The sequence below is a fragment of the Labrus mixtus genome, chromosome 3 (genome assembly GCF_963584025.1).
Source record: "Labrus mixtus chromosome 3, fLabMix1.1, whole genome shotgun sequence".
Taxonomy (NCBI): domain Eukaryota; kingdom Metazoa; phylum Chordata; class Actinopteri; order Labriformes; family Labridae; genus Labrus; species Labrus mixtus.
In genome coordinates this window covers 33,972,493-33,992,091 of record NC_083614.1, presented here as the reverse complement: position 1 = coordinate 33,992,091, position 19,599 = coordinate 33,972,493, and the positions used below count along the sequence as shown (strand labels likewise).

The window sequence follows — 19,599 nt, the reverse complement described above, 5'->3', positions numbered from 1 at the left end:
GTGATCAAAACAATACAGGTGCTTGTGTCTACATATAAAGTAAATCAGAAGAAAGGTAAAATGGGAACAAGACGTAAGGAGAAAAGACAAACTGAACTTGGCATTCTGCAGTTGTTTGAAAATGAGGGACAGAAATTGTTAGAAGCTGCGAGAGAAAAAAGAGACCACAGTATGCAAGAAATACAGAAAAATGATAAGACAGCAGGAAAGTTAATGGAAAAGGTTAACACATCCTTTTCACATACTGCATTAGCAAAGAAGCCCCCAGCTTATGAGAAGGAAGTGAAGTTTACTGATGTTTATCCTCAGCTCCCAGTAATTAGACAGAAGGGCAACTATCACATCACAGATGAGGATGAGCAAATAATAGAGAAGGGAAAGGCTACAACGACCATAAAAATGTACCCAAGCTCTGACAGTAAACACAAAAAGACTCATTTGAGAAGTTGGAGCGGACAGCAGTTTAGACGACTGGACATAGAGGATGACAGTGAGAGTGATTCGGATGAAGCTGTTGGTGGCTATGACCCGGCAGTTAGACGGATGTTGGCTAAAGCAGAGAAAAAAGGAGACAGGCCAGTAAAAAGAAGGGATCTAGGAAAGGACGACACAGATGTGAGTGAGGGAGATGAAGACTCAGAGAGAGAGGGTTCTTCATATCTTTACCCGCAAGCAGCCGGTTCAGGGGTGGAAGATGATAGACACAGCACTTTAAGAGAGGTTGAGAGAACTATAAATAGATGTCTTTTGGACATAAGCGAATCTACCAGTCCAGAAATTCAGCGAGTATTGGGAAAGCAATTACAGGAACTGCAATTGACACAGAAGAAAATACAGAAGAAGGCTCAAAAGTATGACACTTCGGGGTATGTTTTACGTCCAAGAAAAGAAAAGAGACTCGATAAAATGTGCCCAGTAATTGTGCGAGGTCAAAATTTAGAGTATAAACCTTGGCAAAGTACAGATATGTCAAACATACTTGAAAAGTTACCCACTCTTCAGGATGGAGCACATCCTTGGATTTCAAAGTTAGAAGAGGTTTTGGTGGGAACACAGCCTGCCATGGGAGACATTAAGAGACTTTTGGCTAGTCTCATTGGAGTCCCAGCGATGGAGGAGATTCTGCAAGCAGCAGGCCTTAATAGATATGTGGCGACTGCAGTGTATGATCCAGAATTGTTAGCTGCGAGTAGAGGTCGGATGTGGAGAGCATTGAGAGATACGTTTCCAACAAATGTGCACCCTGATAATATTCTCATTGAATCATTAGGCCCACAGGAAAACCCAAGAGCTTATGTGTCTAGGGCTCATCAAGTGTGGAGAAATGTCACAGGAAATGACCCAGACTTAAATCAAATGGAGCAATCAATTTTGAGAGCTAAGATACAGAAGGGGTTGCCCCTACCAGTGCGGAGCAAGTTGGCTGAGGTAGTTGGTCTTGGTAGTATGGCGAAAAGTGTGTATACAGATCACATAGCACATCAAGTTGAGCTATGTCGGAAAAAGGAGCATGACCAGAAGGAACAGGACCAGGAAACTCTTAGAAAACTTAACCAACTACAGCTGGTAGATAATAAGAAAAAGGATAAGAAACAAGCTGTGGTTATGCAGAGTCAGCCTAAAACAATTGAATTGCCACCACAACCACAGCATGATCAGATTCAGTTTCAGCCACCCCAGACATTATCCATGATCCCCAATGTCCCTTTTTCACAGCCAGGGTTTGGCCAACCACAAATATGGAGAGGAAGAGGTCAAGGAAATTTAGGAAGAGGTAGAGGAGGACATTTTCAACAGTCTTTGGGAGCATGTCATAATTGTGGTCAAATAGGCCATTTTGCTCGTAACTGTTATAGTAAAGGAGGAGGCTTCAGAGGAGGCTTCAGAGGAGGTTTCAGAGGAAGTCTCAGAGAACAGCCAAGGGAACTCATGGGACCGGTGAACCCTTACAGGGGCCCGGAGCCAGGGTTCTAGGGGTGCCCAGAAGACTCGAAAGGGGGGTGTCAGCTGGTAGTATCAGGGCCGGAGCAAGATCCAAAAATAGTGGTGAAAATCAATGATCGACCATTAGAAGTAATGGCGGATTGCGGAGCGGCTTTCACCTGTGTTCGGCCTGAAGATGCTATACATCTCCCCATGTCTGACCAATTGGTAAGGACAATCGGGTTTGAGGGTGTGAAACAGCTAATTCCTCTCACAAAACCAATTGAGCTCTGTTATAAACATCGGAAAATCACAATACCTATATTAGTGTCAGAACATACGCCCATTGCACTCTTGGGAAGAGATGCTTTATGCAAACTGAATTGTACAATACGGTGTACACCGGACGGCTGTCTGGTGGATGTGCCGAGTGATGTTTATCAACAACTATTTATGACACCAGAAACTGACACTTCTTCAGTGTACTGGATTGGAAACCTTAGTACAGGGCTATTAGAACCGGCCAAGCTGTGGGAAAAGTTCATTGTGGCAAATATACCTAATGCTAAGTTCCCTGAGTATCCACACCACTGCACGCTTAAATATTTTAAGAAAGCTGGTCAAATAAATCCGGAGGAGTGGTTGAGTAGTCAACCTAAACTGGTTCAGCTTAACTCATGTTGTATGATTTTGGGGCCACAAGGAGCGGCAATGAAGATAGATAGTGATGGTTATCTTAACAAGGAGCATGACATCAAGGAAAGTGTTCCACATGTGACTTTGCTGGTTGCTGAGGGATTTGAACAGAAGCATATAGGGGCAATGATGGCAGAAGCTGAGAAGATACATTTTGCACCAATAAAGGAGAATTTGGCTATCTGGATGAGTGAAGATCAGCAGTTCATGAAAATTATGATTTCAGCTCAAGGACAGGGACAGCCACAAGTGGTGCTAATGACTCATGAGTCAATTTTCAGTGCTAAATTAGACTCAGATAGTATGACAGAGGAGATGTTGCAACAAGTTCCAGAATGTTTGTGGTCACGGCATAGTACTGATATTGGGCTTGTAAAGTCAGCCCAACCAATAAAAGTTGAACTTCGACAAGGAAGTAAACCTCCTTGGAAGAGCCAATACCCACTAAAAGAGGAGGCAGTCCAAGGGATTGAACCACAAATTGAAGGTCTGTTGAAAGCAGGTGTGTTGGAGAAATGTTTAGATCCACAGAGTAACACACCTATATTGCCTTTAAAGAAGCCAGATGAGTCGTATCGCTTGGTACATGATTTAAGAGCCGTAAATGAAGTGGTAGCTGACTTTTCAGCTGATGTGCCTGATCCTCATACTATGTTGGCCCAAATTCCCCCAGGTGCTACACATTTCACAGTGTTAGATTTGTGTGGAGCATTTTTTAGTGTTCCACTTAGTGAAGAAAGTCAAGGGTTATTTGGATTTACATATAAAGGACAGGCTTTCAAATACAAGAGACTCCCTCAAGGATTTAAACATAGCCCTCATATTTTCAATAAAGTGTTGAAAGATGATTTGGCAGGGTTAAATCAGATCTTGAAAAGTACTGTTATTCAGTATGTAGATGATATTGTTATCTGTTCACCAGATAAGGAAACGTGCCACAAGGATTCAATTAAATTGTTGCAGTTATTGGCAGAAAAAGGACACAAGGCTTCTCAGAAGAAGTTACAATACTGTCAGGAGAAGGTAGTGTATCTGGGTCAAACAATAACTCAGGGACATAGAGGCATCTCTGACAGCCATTTGGAAGCCATTCGAAAGGCACCGAAGCCTAGAACAGTCAGAGAGATGATGACATTTCTTGGTATTGCAGGATATTCTTCAGCATGGGTGGAGGACTATGCCACTCTAACAGGGCCTTTGAGGGCTATGATTAAAGAAACCGGGAATGCTCAACTCCATTGTAATCTCACTTGGACGCAGGAAAGTCTTGTGGCATTTGAGACGATTAAACAGAGGTTACAAGAAGCTCCAGCGTTAGCACTGCCAGATTATTCTAAGAACTTTTTGCTGTATGTGTCTACGTCCACTGGGGGTAAATATGCATGTGCAGTTCTTTGTCAGCCCACAGGTACGGGGACAAGTCCTCAACCTGTTTCTTATTATTCTACTGGCTATTCTGAAGTAGAGTTGGGGTTACCACTGTGTTACAGAGCAATGGCGGGAGTTTATCTAATGTATGATAAAGCATCATCAGTAACTATGGGTTACCCTATGACAATTCTTACCCACCATAGTCTCAGAAATCTTCTGAATTTTGGTAAATATACATTGACTATGCCTAGGCTTAGAGATTATCATAGGCTCTTAGAACAGGAAGATGTCACCTTGGTAAGGTGTGTCACAGTAAATCCAGCTGAGTATTTGCCGATTCCAGAGGATGGGGAGCCACATGATTGTGTTCAGGAAGTGGAGAGATATTCGAAGCTTAGATCGGATTTGCAAGCTCTTCCACTGCATGAGTCAGATGTGGAGTATTGGACTGATGGGTCCTGCTATCGCGTAGGTGATGCATTATGTGCTGGTTATGCGGTAGTCAAAGCCCAGGGGACTGAGTTTGTTGTTGAAAAAGCAGAAGAAATACCACAACCGGCATCTGCACAGCTTGCTGAGCTTGTGGGGCTGACTGAAGCATGTCTGTTGGCCGAAGGCAAGCGGGTGACAATATATACAGATTCTGCATATGCACATAATGTGTGTCACTTATTTGGATCAGTGTGGAAGAATCGGGGGTTTAAGAAAACAGATGGTTCTCCGATACAGCATCATGCCCAGATAATGAAATTGCTGCATGCGATGATGAAGCCAAAAGAAATCTCGGTGGCTAAGTGTGCGGCACACAAAAAGGACATGTCAAGGGTCACACAAGGTAACAAAGTAGCTGATGAGGCTGCAAAGGCGGTTACAGGAGCAAACAAATTGGGCAAGATTCTTCTGGTCACCCATGAGGTGGACTTAGAGGATAAAATTACGCTTAGAGATGTGATTTCAATGCAAGAAGCTGCTTCTGTGATGGATAAACAATTATGGAAAGACAGAGGAGCCACTCAAGATTCCACTGGCCTGTGGAGAAATCATGAAGGACTACTGGTAGCTCCCCCAGACCTGTTAGGTCTGATGATTCAGGAAGCACATGGTTTAGCCCATGTTGCAAGGGGGGAGGTTAGGAGAAAGATCATGAAAGAGTATGGTTTTTGGGCACCGTATTTGCTTGAGCAGATTGATTATGTCATAGGCAGGTGTACAATTTGTCTAAAAACAATGTTAGGACACCAATAGGTCCTATGCGTGAGTTAGTTGTGGATTATGTTGATATGATAAGACCAGTAGGAGGTAAAAGATGTATGCTAGTTGTTGTGGATAGATTTTCAAGAAGGCTTGAAGCCTGTCTAACTAAGCGGAAAGATGCTCAGTCTGCTGCCAAGAAAGTTTTTGTGTTGTGAGGTTATAAGCAGGTGGGGTCTCCCAGACCGCATATCCTCAGATAATGGGAAAGAGTTCGTGGATAAAACGGTAAGACTAATTCTGCAAAAATTGGGAATTAAACAACGTCTAGGAGCTGTTTATCATCCGCAAAGCCAAGGTGCATGTGAAAAAAATGAATGGTGTGTTAAAAAATGTATTGTTAAAATCTGCCAACACATAGGTCTGAATTGGATGAAGGTGCTTCTGTTGGTGTTAATGGTGTTTTGATTAAAGCCACTTAGAGGTAAAAGTCTAAATTTAACTGGAGGTGACTGTTATACGTTGATACCTGATGCTACTGACAATATGACTAATGTCATAGATGCGCTGAGACTTATAAGGGATTCATTTGGTCCATCAGAAAGAGCAGGATGGTCTGCAAATGCTTGGTTACAAGACCAATTAGGACCAATGGGAGCTATAGTGGCTCAGATTCTGGTGGCTACTCTTCTATCGCTATGTGTGATGTTTTGTTTTTGTACGCTGTTGTTGACCTTTGCTAAAGCTATGATATTGAGATTTGAAGTTAGTAGATCAATTGGGGAGAAAACATTCAGATGCCACTACTGAGTGGTAATGATCTAAGCGAAGATGAGGAGGTCATAGAGATTGGACAAGAGCTGGTAGAGAAATATCCATTTTGAATATCTGATTTCATCATTGACTCCCTATTATTTTGAACAAAGAAGTGAATGGATAAAAGGGGGGAAAGTGCATAGGTTAATCATGTAGTGGAATAATGTGAAAGTATGATACAAAAATGAATATGTTTTTGATGTTTTGTATGTGCAAAGATACTGGTTGTTGATTTTTCTTCCTAGGACAATATTTGGGAGACTAAAGCGAGGGTGGCTAATTGTCCAGAGATCCTTCCAGCCTAATGGACTTGAACAACTAAACTTAGGACACTGGAGGATGGACATGGACAGTGGAAACCTAAATGAGGACATCATGATGAGGGGTTTCGATTGAAAAATCATTGAGGGGTTATTACAGTAGAAGCTGATGCTGCTAAAAAGCAACAGTTTGATATATATGTATGTTTTATGTATGTTTTATGTATGTTTTTATAATATTGGATTTTCTTAATTTCAATGTAATTTGTATTATTGGTTATTATAATGTATTTTTTACTCTATAGTAGATATTTTTAGTTAAACATATTATTGGGATTATTATTGGAGTTTTCAGGAACTGTATGAGATGCATATATTGGGACCTCAGGTGTTTTATTTCTTTATCGATCCTTAGGGAAAGAGGTGTTAGGTAGGGAAAGGTCCATTGGAAGGTGCGATGGGTCGACCAGCCTGACTTTGGACAACTTTTTTGATTTTATTTCTGAGGGTTTGAATGTGTGCATTTCTATATCGTCCTATAAAGTTTTTATAACCTTTTTCTTTTTCTTTTTGATTGGTTTGGAGTACTGCATGTGGTTGCCTGGGGCAGAGGGACCGTGAGAGAGTTTTCCTGTCTAGATTGTTTGATGGATAAAAAAGAAAGATAGCTGCCAGATGGGTTTTTCGCTCTCACACTCCAGAACAAACAAATATTTTACTATGTTGCTAAGGTTAAGCATGGATAGAAGTGATTTTTATGAGGCCAATTACCATCATGAGTGTATGTTTTTCTTGTTTTCGAGACTATCTTCTCGAAGGGGGGAAATATGAAGTGTATTAAATATCTAGGACAGAGATATTATAGTGATCTTTAAGTATATACTGCACACATCTGTTAAAGGGGTTTCCTTCAGTGGAAAGTTTGTTTGGAGGTGTGGTTCGCAGGATGAGTTATGAGTGTCAGGAAATGCTTAGATCAAAGCTAGGATCCCCCGCAGTGGAATGTAAACAAATGGACCCTTATGGTAAGAGGGTTTCCCGGGGACAGCTAGACAGGAGATTGTACCTGTGACCTGTGTTGGCCTTTAAGTTTATGACATACATATAATTGCAGAGACCCCTGCTGCTGTTGAAGTAAGAGGGGTTGTCCTAAAAAACAAACAGATGTCCTCATGTGTCCTGTGACATTGTGTATAAATAGCATTCTCAGTGTATGTTCGGGAGAGATCGATATTGGCTTCTTGTCTCTCCTGAGCAGACGTGTTCAGTGATTCTGTATCTTGTTAATAAACACTTTTGTTTGAAAGCAAGTCAGTCTCAACGGCGAATTTCTTCATCATCAAACATATCAACAACGGGAATCCACATCATGAGTTTTACATCATTCTCCTCTGCTGGCTTCCTCACCCTTTGTTTGTCAACAAAAAAAAGTAATTTCTAGTTTTACCCAGTTTATTTCTGGTTTGGGTTTGAAACATGGGGAGATACTCGTGTCTTTAGAGGACACAGTGTTGTCATTAGTTTGTCGACTTTGCTCAGGAATCTTTGATCTTTGCAGTTCAGACGCAAACCCCACTCTGATCTGTCAGGATCAGCTGAGCCGATAAGTCATGGGTCACTGATGTGACTTGACCCGATCGTAGATGCATTCAGGCTGCTACGTGCTGAAGAGAGAGACCATTGCTCAAAATACTGGATCCCAACAAAGTGCAAATGAGGCTTCGATGTTGTATTGAATTTGTTTTCAATCACAGGCAATAGTGTTGTAGCAATCAAGATTGGTCTTGGTAACAAGACCGGTTTCAAGACCAATTCTTTAAGGTCTCGGCCTCTTCTCTGAATGTAAAGCATTTTTACTTGGTCTTGTCTCGGGTAACATCCTGCTGATAAAGAAACTGAAGACTTAAGTTTCCATTCTCAAGAAAGGAAAGTCAGATAACATCCTGCTGATAAAGAAAGGCGGACTTGGTCTTGTCTCGGGTAACATCCTGCTGATAAAGAAACTGAAGACTTAAGTTTCCATTCTCAAGAAAGGAAAGTCAGATAACATCCTGCTGATAAAGAAACTGAAGACTTAAGTTTCCATTCTCAAGAAAGGAAAGTCAGATAACATCCTGCTGATAAAGAAACTGAAGACTTAAGTTTCCATTCTCAAGAAAGGAAAGTCAGATAACATCCTGCTGATAAAGAAAGGTGGACTTGGTCTTGTCTCGGGTATCAGACTGGGTGGACTCCAGATTTTCAATCAAGACCTGTCAAGACCACCACTGAGTTTTTCCACATCATTACTGTGATTAGAAGGAAAACGCCTCTTTCTAAAAGACTAAATAACTTCAATTCATTTGAAGGTTGATTTTTATCCCTCGGTTACGTCCACAACTTTCCCGGTGTTACGGTCTAAGTGAGTCACACGCCCCCTAAACACAAGATGATGACTTCGTAGTGATGTTTATGGTCTTGGTCTTGTCTCAGTCTAGCGCCACCTTGGTCTTGGTCTTGACCCGGTCTTGATCTGCCTAGGTCTAGGTCTTGACCTGCCTTGGTCTAGGTCTTGACTCGGTCTTGAGCTGCCTAGGTCTAGGTCTTGACCTGCCTTGGTCTAGGTCTTGACTCTGTCTTGACCTGCCTAGGTCTAGGTCTTGACTCGGTCTCGCCCTGCCTTGGTCTTGGTCTTCATTGGTCTGGACCCTTAACTGTCTCGGTCTTGTCTTGAACTTGCAGCGCTCTGGTCTCGGTTATGTCTTGGTCACGGTTTGTGTGGTCTTGATTACAGCACTACTAGGGAATCTAGCAAAAAGTGATTACAGCAATACATCAAGAGAAGGAACTTTTTCCTCCTTGAATAAATTGCAGGGAAACTGAGGACTTAAGTTTCCATTCTCAAGAAAGGAAAGTCAGATAACATCCTGCTGATAAAGAAAGGTGGACTTGGTCTTGTCTCGGGTATCAGACTGGGTGGACTCCAGATTTTCAATCAAGACCTGTCAAGACCACCACTGAGTTTTTCCACATCATTACTGTGATTAGAAGGAAAACGCCTCTTTCTAAAAGACTAAATAACTTCAATTCATTTGAAGGTTGATTTTTATCCCTCGGTTACGTCCACAACTTTCCCGGTGTTACGGTCTAAGTGAGTCACACGCCCCCTAAACACAAGATGATGACTTCGTAGTGATGTTTATGGTCTTGGTCTTGTCTCAGTCTAGCCCAGGGGTGGGCAAACTTTTTGACTCGCGGGCCACAATGGGTTCTAAAATTTGACAGAGGGGCCGGGCCAGGAACAGATGGATGGAGTGTTTGTGTGAACTAATATAAATGACATGTAAAAGCCATTACATGAAAGGATTTGGTCTTTAACAGGTAGCAAAGCTTGAATATGCAAGGCTCATTGTACAAATTGATTTCCAAATGCCTTCATTGAATTAAATTTAATTTTAAAAAACACAGTAGAGAAACTCACGTTCAGTTTCAGTGGGAACAGTGTTGTTGATCTCCCTTTTGTGTCAGTGCATTAAAGTCTGGAGTTAGTTTTGTAGTGGTAATTCTCAGGATAGATCTGAGGTGTTGGTCAGTTAACTTGGATCTGTGAGGGGCTTTGTTGATGTTCATGACGCTGAATGTCTGCTCACATACGTAGGTCGAGCCAAACAAAGTCAGCATCTTCTGTGCCATCCTCCGGAGGTTTGGAAACGTGGCTTCGTTAAGTGAAGCATAAAAGTCATTCAGTTTAAGAGAGTTGAACTTCTCCTTTAAGACGGAGTCAGACTGAAGATCAATCAGTTCCAATTGCAGCTCCTGTGGTGCTGTTTCAGGGTCTTCTGACAGGGGACAGGACACCAGCTGAAGTGACATTTCAATGTTTTCAAAATCAGAAAACCGACGGCAGAATTCTCTGTGCAGGTCGTCAGGGGATTTGCTGTATTTCTTTGCATTTGGCGTCGCCTCTTTCTGCATGGCAAGTGTGGGGAAATGAGCGAAAGATTTGTTTACAATTTGTCTGGAGAATAAAGTTAGCTTGGATTTGAAGGCTCTAACATTTTTGTACATGTCGTGCACAAACTGATCTTTCCCCTGTAGTTTCACATTAAGATTAAGATTAAGATTAACTTTATTGTCCCAGTGGGAAATTTGTCTTGGACTTCACAGAGCTCTGATGCAGTAACAAAAAATAACAAAATACATTAATTTGTCGGCAAAACATGTCAGTTAAATAATCATAAAATGCCATACAAGTGAATTACTAAAACCATAAATATGTAATAGTTATGAAAAGTGATAACAGTGCAGGTACATCTACACATTGTCACTCACACACTCACACCACCTCATACATGCACACGTATACACACACATTACAGCTTAGGTACTGTTGAGGGCTTTGATGGACAAGGGAACAAAGGTATTTCTGAAACGGTTGTTCCTCCCTCGGGGTACCCTGTATCGTCGGCCTGAGGGGAGGAGCTGGTACTCAGGGTGAAGAACATGAGATGGGTCTGAGATTATTTTTTGTGCCTGTCTGATTATGGTTTGTTGAAAGATGTCTTGGAGGCTGGGTTGTTGATGAACTCCCATGATTTTCATGGCTGTCTTTGTGAGTCTGTTGATTTGGGCCTTTGACTGAACGGTCACATTTCCAAACCATGCAGAGATACCATATCGTAGGAGGCTCTCTACTACTGCATGGTAGAAGAGAAGCTGCACTTCCCGGGATACACCAAAGGTCCTGAGTCTTCTCAGAAAGTGAAGCCTCTGCTGCACTCTGGAGCAGACAGCTTCCACCTGGGACTTCCACACTAGTTTATTGTCTATGTGGATGCCGAGATATTTGTAGGACTCTACTTGTGTTATGGTGTGATCATGGATGACCACTGGTGAGTGGTCGCCAAGAGACCGAGGGTCGAACACCATCTCATTTGTTTTTTTTGTGTGCTCATTCATGTGTGAAAATATGTCCACAGCAAATGCAAAGTCACAAAGCCAGTTCTTGTCGCTTAGCTCAGGAAGTTTGTCGGATTTCCCCGTTAACCCAAAAATGCGCTGATCTCCTCTTTCAGCTCCCACACTCGTTGAAACACTTTACCCAAACTTAACCAGCGGACACGAGAGTGGTACAGTAAGTCCTGATGATCCGCATCAGTTTCCTCCAGGAACATAATAAACTGACGATGCTGAAGTCCCCTTGCTCGTATAAAGTTAACAAGTGTTACAACTGGATTCACGACATGGTTAAGCTGCAATACAGACTTACACAGAGATTCCTGATGGATGATGCAGTGAAGGAAAATAACATCCTGGTTTCACTTTATCCTGGATTCTTTTCAGCAGCCCAACATGTTTTCCAGTTAAATTTGGCGATCCATCCGTTGTGACAAGTTTACTCCAAGGTAGCTTCACTCTCTCGATGAGAGCAGACACCTGGTTATACAAGTCCTCTCCTCGCGTTTTTCCTTTCAGGGACTCCATGGTCAAAAACTCCTCCGTTATCTCAAAACTGTCATTAATCCCTCGGATAAAAACGAGGAGCTGAGCAGTGTCTTTCACGTCATTACTTTCATCCAGCGCTAGTGAATATACCTTAAAGGACTCAGCCTTTTTGTTTAATTCGCTGGCTATATCTTCATCAATCAGTTCCACACGGAGAGTCACAGTCCTGTGTGATAAACTGATGTTTTCAAACTGGCCTTGGCTCTCCGGACACAAGAGACCTGCTGTCTCTACCACGCAGTCTTTTAAAAACTCGCCTTCGGAGAAAGGCTTGCTAGCCTTTGCTAATTTGAATGCAGCAAAAAACTTGCCTTGGTAGTTGACTCTTGAATCGCAGTTTGTTGGTGAACAAAATGTTGCTGAGTCTGTAAATTATCCTTCAACCTCTGAGTTGTAGCTGCCCATTCTTGCGTGGATTGCTTGCTAGCGTAGTTAGCATGCTTCGTAGCAAAGTGACGGCTGATACTGTACTCTTTGAAAACTGCGACAGTTTCTCGGCATATCAGGCATACAGCCTTTGATCGGACTTCAGTGAACAAATATTTAGTTGTCCACTCCGTATTAAACACTCTGCATTCACTGTCCACTTTTCTTTTCTTTGATCTGCTCATCTTTACAGAAGGGCTCATACGGGTTCATAGGGCAAAGGGAATAATACACCACACTCTGAAGTGCGCCATCTATTGGGGAAACGCGGGCATTACAGGGGAAAACGAACGAGGTTTAATTATAATAAAATTTAATTTAATAATAATATAATTTGGACAAGTTTGGCGGGCCGGATTAAAAAGCCCAACGGGCCGTATATGGCCGTAGTTTGCCCATGCCTGGTCTAGCCCCACCTTGGTCTTGGTCTTGGTCTTGACCCGGTCTTGACCTGCTTAGGTCTAGGTCTTGACTCGGTCTTGACCTGCCTAGGTCTAGGTCTTGACTCGGTCTTGACCTGCCTAGGTCTAGGTCTTCATTGGTCTGGACCCTTAACTGTCTCGGTCTTGTCTTGAACTCGCAGCGCTCTGGTCTCGGTTATGTCTTGGTCACGGTTTGTGTGGTCTTGATTACAGCACTACTAGGGAATCTAGCAAAAAGTGATTACAGCAATACATCAAGAGAAGGAACTTTTTCCTCCTTTAATAAATAATAAAGGGAAACTGAGGACTTAAGTTTCCATTCCCAAGAAAGGAGAGTCAGATACAGCCTGCTGTTAAAGAAATGTGGATTTACGGGTTCCCAAGTACCACGCCTCTGTCACGGACGTTTAAAGCTGCTACACATCATCACGTTATCCACACCAGAGAGCTGAAGCTGGAGCGACTGTAACCAGAGAGCAACATCAAGAGGAAATATCTGCCCGACTAAGTCATCTTCAGAAAACGACTGAGAGGAAGAAACAGCAGAAAGATGAGGTGAGTATCTGACTTGCATACGAATGTTTACATGTTTCTAATTTATTAATTCCAAACCCTTTCCCTTTAGTCTTTTTCTTCCCCTTCAGCTTCATTATTTTAGTGTTTCATACGTTTACTTTTCTCACTTTGAGGCTTCTGTGACATTTTGGGGGCGTTGGTGGAGCAGTGGTTAGTGTGCGCGCCCCATGTATGGAGGCTGTAGTCTTCCAAGCAGGCGGCCCAGGTTCGATCCCGCCTGTGGCTCCTTTCACGCATGTCGTTCCCCTCTCTCTCTCCCTGATTTCCGATTCTATCCACTGTCCTATCACTCCATTAAAGGCACATAAAGTCCAACAATAAATCTTAAAAAAAAAAAATGTAGATCTTAATTTGTGTTTCCGTTTGAGGAATCAAAATTATGACTGATTGTTTTTTTGTTTATTTTTGAAGAGGTGGAATTATAATTGTATATTTACCTTCAGTAAAATAAGGATTACCACAGAATATAAATACTCTGCTTATTCTTTCCTCACGATTGCGTTTCTGAGCAAGGCTAGACAGATAGCGAACAAAAACTCCAATAAAACCGTTTTCTTGAACAAAGTGGCTTTAGTGATGGTCGTTTCTGTAAAACTGAAAATACAGTACAAATATTGTGTCAATATACTGCACATGTAAAGCATACACACATGAAATGAAACTGTAAATAGTTAAATGTATAAAGTACATTAATAGCTTGAGATGAAAATATTAATTAAACAACTTTTTAAATCCTTGTGAATTGTAACCCCATGAATTCACATGTAACATTGCTGTATAACATTCACACATTTATTCATCAGCTAAACAACTCCGGAAAGTGTTAGTACTCTGTAGTACACATACATGACACAATGTTATCTCTTTAGCGGTTAGCAAACAGATCTCCGTGTTTACTCACAACTGGAGGCTTAATGTAATCTTCATAAACAGAAATATCTCTTCATGAAAATAAATTAAAACAATATATGACATGTTACTAACGGACATATCAACTCCAAGGTTTAAACGTAAGCAGAGAGAACTGAGCTGCATGCACACTGTAGTTTGCTCTTTGTGTAAATTAAACTAAACTGAGGGTGAAAGTATTAAGAAAAACATAAGCGATACACAAAGTGTCCACCAGGGCGGCGGACAAATGCCAGTAAGGCTGGTTATACAGGAATCAGAATACTGCTGTTTTATAAAAACATACTAAAGGTACAAGGAAGTTAGGTATCAGCTGCAGCATTAGGAAGGTTCAAGATTTATTTGATCATAATTTAATTGCACTTAATCAGGTTGCACATTCACTTTTCAATTGCTGGTCCTTCAGGCAATAAAAACATAAAGTATATATACGTAAATTACTTTATAAAGGAAGAATACATTTGAAGAAGAAGTACATGTTAACAACAAAGACGTCCACACGTTCAATAGAAGTTGGGATGTTGTGTAAAATGTACAGATAAAGACTAATTAATTAAAAATAGCACAAAGACAACATGTCAACTGTTGAAGCTGAGACATTTGAATGTTTTTTGTAAAACTATGACCATTTCATATTTTATGCTAGTAACACATTTCAAAAAAAGTTGGCACAGGGTCATTAATACCACTCTGCAGTAGGCCTGTTGTGGAGGTTTAAAAGGACTGTATGAACTGGATAACTGGCTGAGTCGTATTTCACACTTCGCTCCAGGCGTGTCTGTTAAAACACAGATGCAGACAACTTCTCTCCTTTAAGTGGTTTTAATTCTCCTTGCAACAGTGTTCAAACATGAGTGTATACAGGCTTAGAAATGTGAGTGGTTCTGTGAAAAGATAAATCCCAAAAGCTTCTGCATTTACTTCAACTAAAATATATAAATCTCCAACAGACTATAATGTAATGTACACTCAAGGCACTCAATAAACAAATGGGTTAATTATTCACTTCGGTCACCTGCATTAAGCTAGCGAGTATCCGAGCTAGCAATCAGAGAAATCTACAAATAAGGTTAAAACTAATACAACCACAGAATAACTGTACTTCTAACTTATAACACACAACTTACAGGTCTCTAGGACGCACGCACACCTCTACTGGTACTTGTGTTTTCGTGCACACGGCCGTTCCTCTCTTTTCATCCTCGCATCACTCTCCTTTCCTCTGCTGTGCGTTCCCGCTCTGAATATCCAGCGCACGCCCGCTCGCTCAGACTTCCAGGTGCGTGCAGCAATTATCCATCGCGGGTTTGACTGCCTTTTGTACAAGGCCTGTCCCCCCAAAGGATTTACATCGTCGACTGATCGTCAAATGTTTTGTTGTTGTTGTTTTTGCAGCATAATTAAATTGTTTGTCTTTTAAACATTTGAAGATTTACTGAACTCTCATGATCATAATAATCCTCCAAACTGAGTCCCAACAATTTATATTCAGTAAAAGTTTATTTATTTTTCAAATATATCACAAAAACATAAACAAACGTAGGACAGTCAGAAAAGAAACCTGTCATCCAGTAAAAGTTTAAATTCAAACACATTAGATCCATAACGATCCACATAACTGTTCAAACTACTCCGCTGACCTTTTGATGACACTTCACAACAGCCAATGAAAGACTTTGTTGAAAAGGAAACGCCTCCCTCTGTTCTGACAGCTAATTACACACGACTGACAATTCTTGTAGCCAGGCTCTCCTTGGTCTTATTTTACGCTCCAAATATTTTCACTGCAAGGTGACGAGTCACGATTACAGGTAGGGAGTTTATTGCTCTGTTTCCACCATCATCATTCGTTGTCTTTTCCACTGTCAGAAGTTGGGGACGGTACCAAATAACCGATCTGTACCGTCCTACTTTTTTGGTACCCTTCCGTTGGGGTGCCAAGCGTACCGATAAGGTAAGATCTAGACACCCCGCCGTCCACTGATTGGTTAAAAGAACCATCACTTCCCATGCGACAGCGGTAATAAAAGACAAAAACAAAAGTTTCAGATAACCTTTGTGAATCCAGAGATGTGACGTCTCCTGGAAACTGTTCCTGAGCCCATGCAGTGATGTCAAAGAATTTAGTCTGTTTTTCATTTATGTGAGAAGTTTACTTAGTTAGCTGACGATACAAAAAGGGGAATAAAGGCACGATTGACAGCTCAGGTTGACAAACGAGGCTCCTCCGTTGCTGTGTACATCAGATTTGAAGAGTAGAGGAGAAACTGCAAACATAAATACAGTCATCAAGCAGCAGAACATACATGTGCGCTGCTAAATGTCAGCAGGATAAACAGGCTGGGATGGTCTGTGTCGTTATTGATAAGTTGTAAGATATAGACCTGCTTGCATAGCACACTTCAAAGCACATCCAAATTAGCTGCTGATGTGTTTAAATGTTTGATTTTTTATTCTCCATCAGTGCTGCTCAGAGTCAAACCACACTGGAGTCCCTGCAGTGCCACTTCACCTGGAACCTGGTCCGCAGCAGGCCGAAACTTTTACGCCTCACGCACAAGATGGAGGACTTCAGCAAAGAGAAGGGAAATCGATGGCTGGGCCACATTTACAACCTGTGGGGGTTCATTCAGTATAAGCTGGGGTTAAATGAAGAGGCTAAGAGTTTGTTTCAGAAGGCTGCAGAGACCCTCAACAAGCTGAGAGATGCAGATGAGGGTCCTTGGTTAGTGGTGAACTACGGGAACCTGGCCTGGCTGCACCACCACCTGGGAGATCTAGAGGAGAGTCAGGCTTACCTGTCAAAGGTTGATGCCCTGATGGAAAAATACTCACATGAAGAACTCCATGCAGAGATCTACGCTGAAAAGGCCTGGACCCTGATGTTCTTAGGAGAGGATAGGGAGAAGGTTGTTGATAACTACGAGAAAGCTGCCAGGATGCAGCCGGACATGGTGGAGTGGAACACCAGCTATGTCATAGAGTCAGTCAATGCACATAAGCACAACAACACAAGTCTGAACCCTGACCTCTTGGACAAAATGAGACAAGCCAAGGAACAGGATCCAGAGAACTTGCACCTCGCTGCTCTCTACCTTCAACAATGTCCTAATGAAGTAGAAAACATTCAAGATGAAGTCCGTGAGTTGGCTGGAAATGTGAGCACTCTGTGCTGCAGTGGCAGTGGCATGTGGGCCTTACTAAACCTTTACATAAAATACATATCTGTTGATGACGCCATTGATTTGGCAGAGAAAGTTCAGAAAGAACATCCAGATGTGCGTTTTCTGAAGAGATTAGTTGCATTCTGCTACAGATCGAAGATAGTTTATAAAAGCAGAAATGACCCTGATCCAGATCAAAGCACGGTGGACAGAGCAATCGCTCTCCACGAGGAGCTGATCTCTCTTTACCCTCATGATACACTCGAAAAGGAAATAGACCTCGCAACTATTTATGCAAAGTCATGTGACAGCGAGGACGAAGCTGAGCAGATATATCAGGAACTGCTGGACAGAGATCTGGAACCTGGAGAAAAACAGATGCTTTACAACAAATATGCAGATTACTTATTCTTTGATCGAAAAGACTCCCACAGGTCGACACAGTATCACATGAACGCAGCAGCAATACCAGAAAAATCCTACTTCCGTAAGAAAAGCATCAGAATCCTGGAGGAGAAGAAAGACAGAGGCATAATGTGCAGAGAAATAGAGGAGTTTCTCAGAAACCTGCAAGAGCCAACGCAGTAAAGATAGGGAGGCAAATTTAGGGGGAACAATTATGTCTAAGCAAAAAAAAAAAAAACATCTAATTTATCTTCTAAGAGAGAGAGAGAGAGAGAGAGACAGAGAGAGAGAGACAGAGAGAGAGAGACAGAGTTGAGAACGACTTACTAATTCAGGACGGAGTTCCCTTCATGACATCACAAAGGGCAGTAGCCCCTTGCATCCAGAGTGGATTGAGAACAAGAAACTTCACACACATGTTTTGAGGAGCTCTGAGACTTATTTAAACTGGTTGAAGAGGAGGAGAATCTGTGATCTTTAAATCTTACACCCTAGCTCCTGGTCGGTGTGACGTCCTCTGTAAAACACGGTCGTCATGGTGAATACTTAATGAAGAAATGTGTGAATTGTGATTATCATGTATTTTGCTTCTGTTGTGTTTTTTCAATGCTGTATTTTCAGTTTTTAGAATTAATGAATTTTATATGAATGTGCTTCGCTTTGGAAATTTAAAGTCCTCATTGTTCATGTGAAAATGTATTTGCTGTGACCTGAAAATTATATATTAAGATGCTCCTGTTTGCTCAAGCTGTGTTTAAGCTTTATACCAATAAATGAACAGTGTGCACACCAAGAAATCGTCTTGAAGTTGTTTGTTTCAGTGGTTTCACCTTCTTCAGTTCTAAACTATCAGGAGGACGGAGCTAGAAAGTTAAGCCTCGTCAGATCATAAGTGTCCTGATTCTGCTAAAGCCTATCACACTAAATTATTTTTAAAATCCTGAAGGGGACATATTATTAGAAATCCACTTTGTGTTTGTGAACATATATCTGTGTAACCTGAGAGTCTACATACCCACAACATGTGAAATAAACCATCCAGTCCTTTGTTTGTGGTCTGCATAAGTCTTACAACACAGAGAAAAATGCTCTGTTTCAAATGTGATCTCCTTGTGATGTCACAGTGGGATTCTGGTTAAAAAAAAATCCCCTCCCCTTCCCTGGTATCTCCACCCATGGACTCCACCCCCAGACTAAAAAAAAACTTTTGCGCAGGTCGGCCATTTTCATTCTCACTACAGAGGAGTGATGTCATTGCATTTAAAGAGACACACACACCAAAACGGAGCGTTCTGAGAGAGCTGGTTTATACAGGGTCACAAACATGACATGAATAACAATGTTCACATCCAGCACAAAGATTAATTAGAAAACAAACAGTCATTTCTAACATAATATATTCCTTATAATTATTAGAGTAAGTTATTTGGCAGAAACATTCGAGTTCAACAAACACAACTGGAAGAAATTAGCTCTTTAGACAGATTAACAACTTCACATACACTTTACTGCCTGGGTTTACAAGTAGCACAGGCGCCATCTGCTGGTGAACTAAGAGTATTACAAGATGGCGTCCATAAACTGATTCATCATCATGTTGCAGAGTACGGTGAATTTATAATCTGCCGCTCTCCTCTCCGAACACACGCACGCTGGTAAACTGATCATGTATGTATGAGTATTTTATTCAGCCATTATACATCTGCAATCATTTTTAAACAATACAGACAGTTCAAACATAGTCAACAGTCATGTGTTATGTAGCGACTGAAAAGGAAAAGGCAGAAGCAAAAAGCTTGAGATGCTTACGTCATCAACACGCAGGAGGAGCGTGAGCAATTAACAGGAACGATACCTACTGTCTGAGCCTTTTATACACTTATTGTGTCAGGGAGAATAAGAACATTTCACAGCAGCACATGTTCTGATCATGTGTGTCTTGGCACAGTGAAAGGC

General features: G+C 41.6%; 1 protein-coding gene across 1 annotated transcript; it reads left to right on the top strand.

Moving 5' to 3' along the window:
- Nucleotides 1-13,008: 13,008 nt before the first annotated feature.
- Nucleotides 13,009-18,440, top strand: LOC132971891 (interferon-induced protein with tetratricopeptide repeats 1B-like). Its single transcript, XM_061034660.1, has 2 exons — nucleotides 13,009-13,144; nucleotides 16,539-18,440. The coding sequence occupies exons 1-2, from the start codon at nucleotides 13,140-13,142 to the stop codon at nucleotides 17,824-17,826; spliced, it is 1,293 nt and encodes a 430-aa protein (XP_060890643.1). The 5' UTR covers nucleotides 13,009-13,139; the 3' UTR covers nucleotides 17,827-18,440.
- Nucleotides 18,441-19,599: the final 1,159 nt, after the last annotated feature.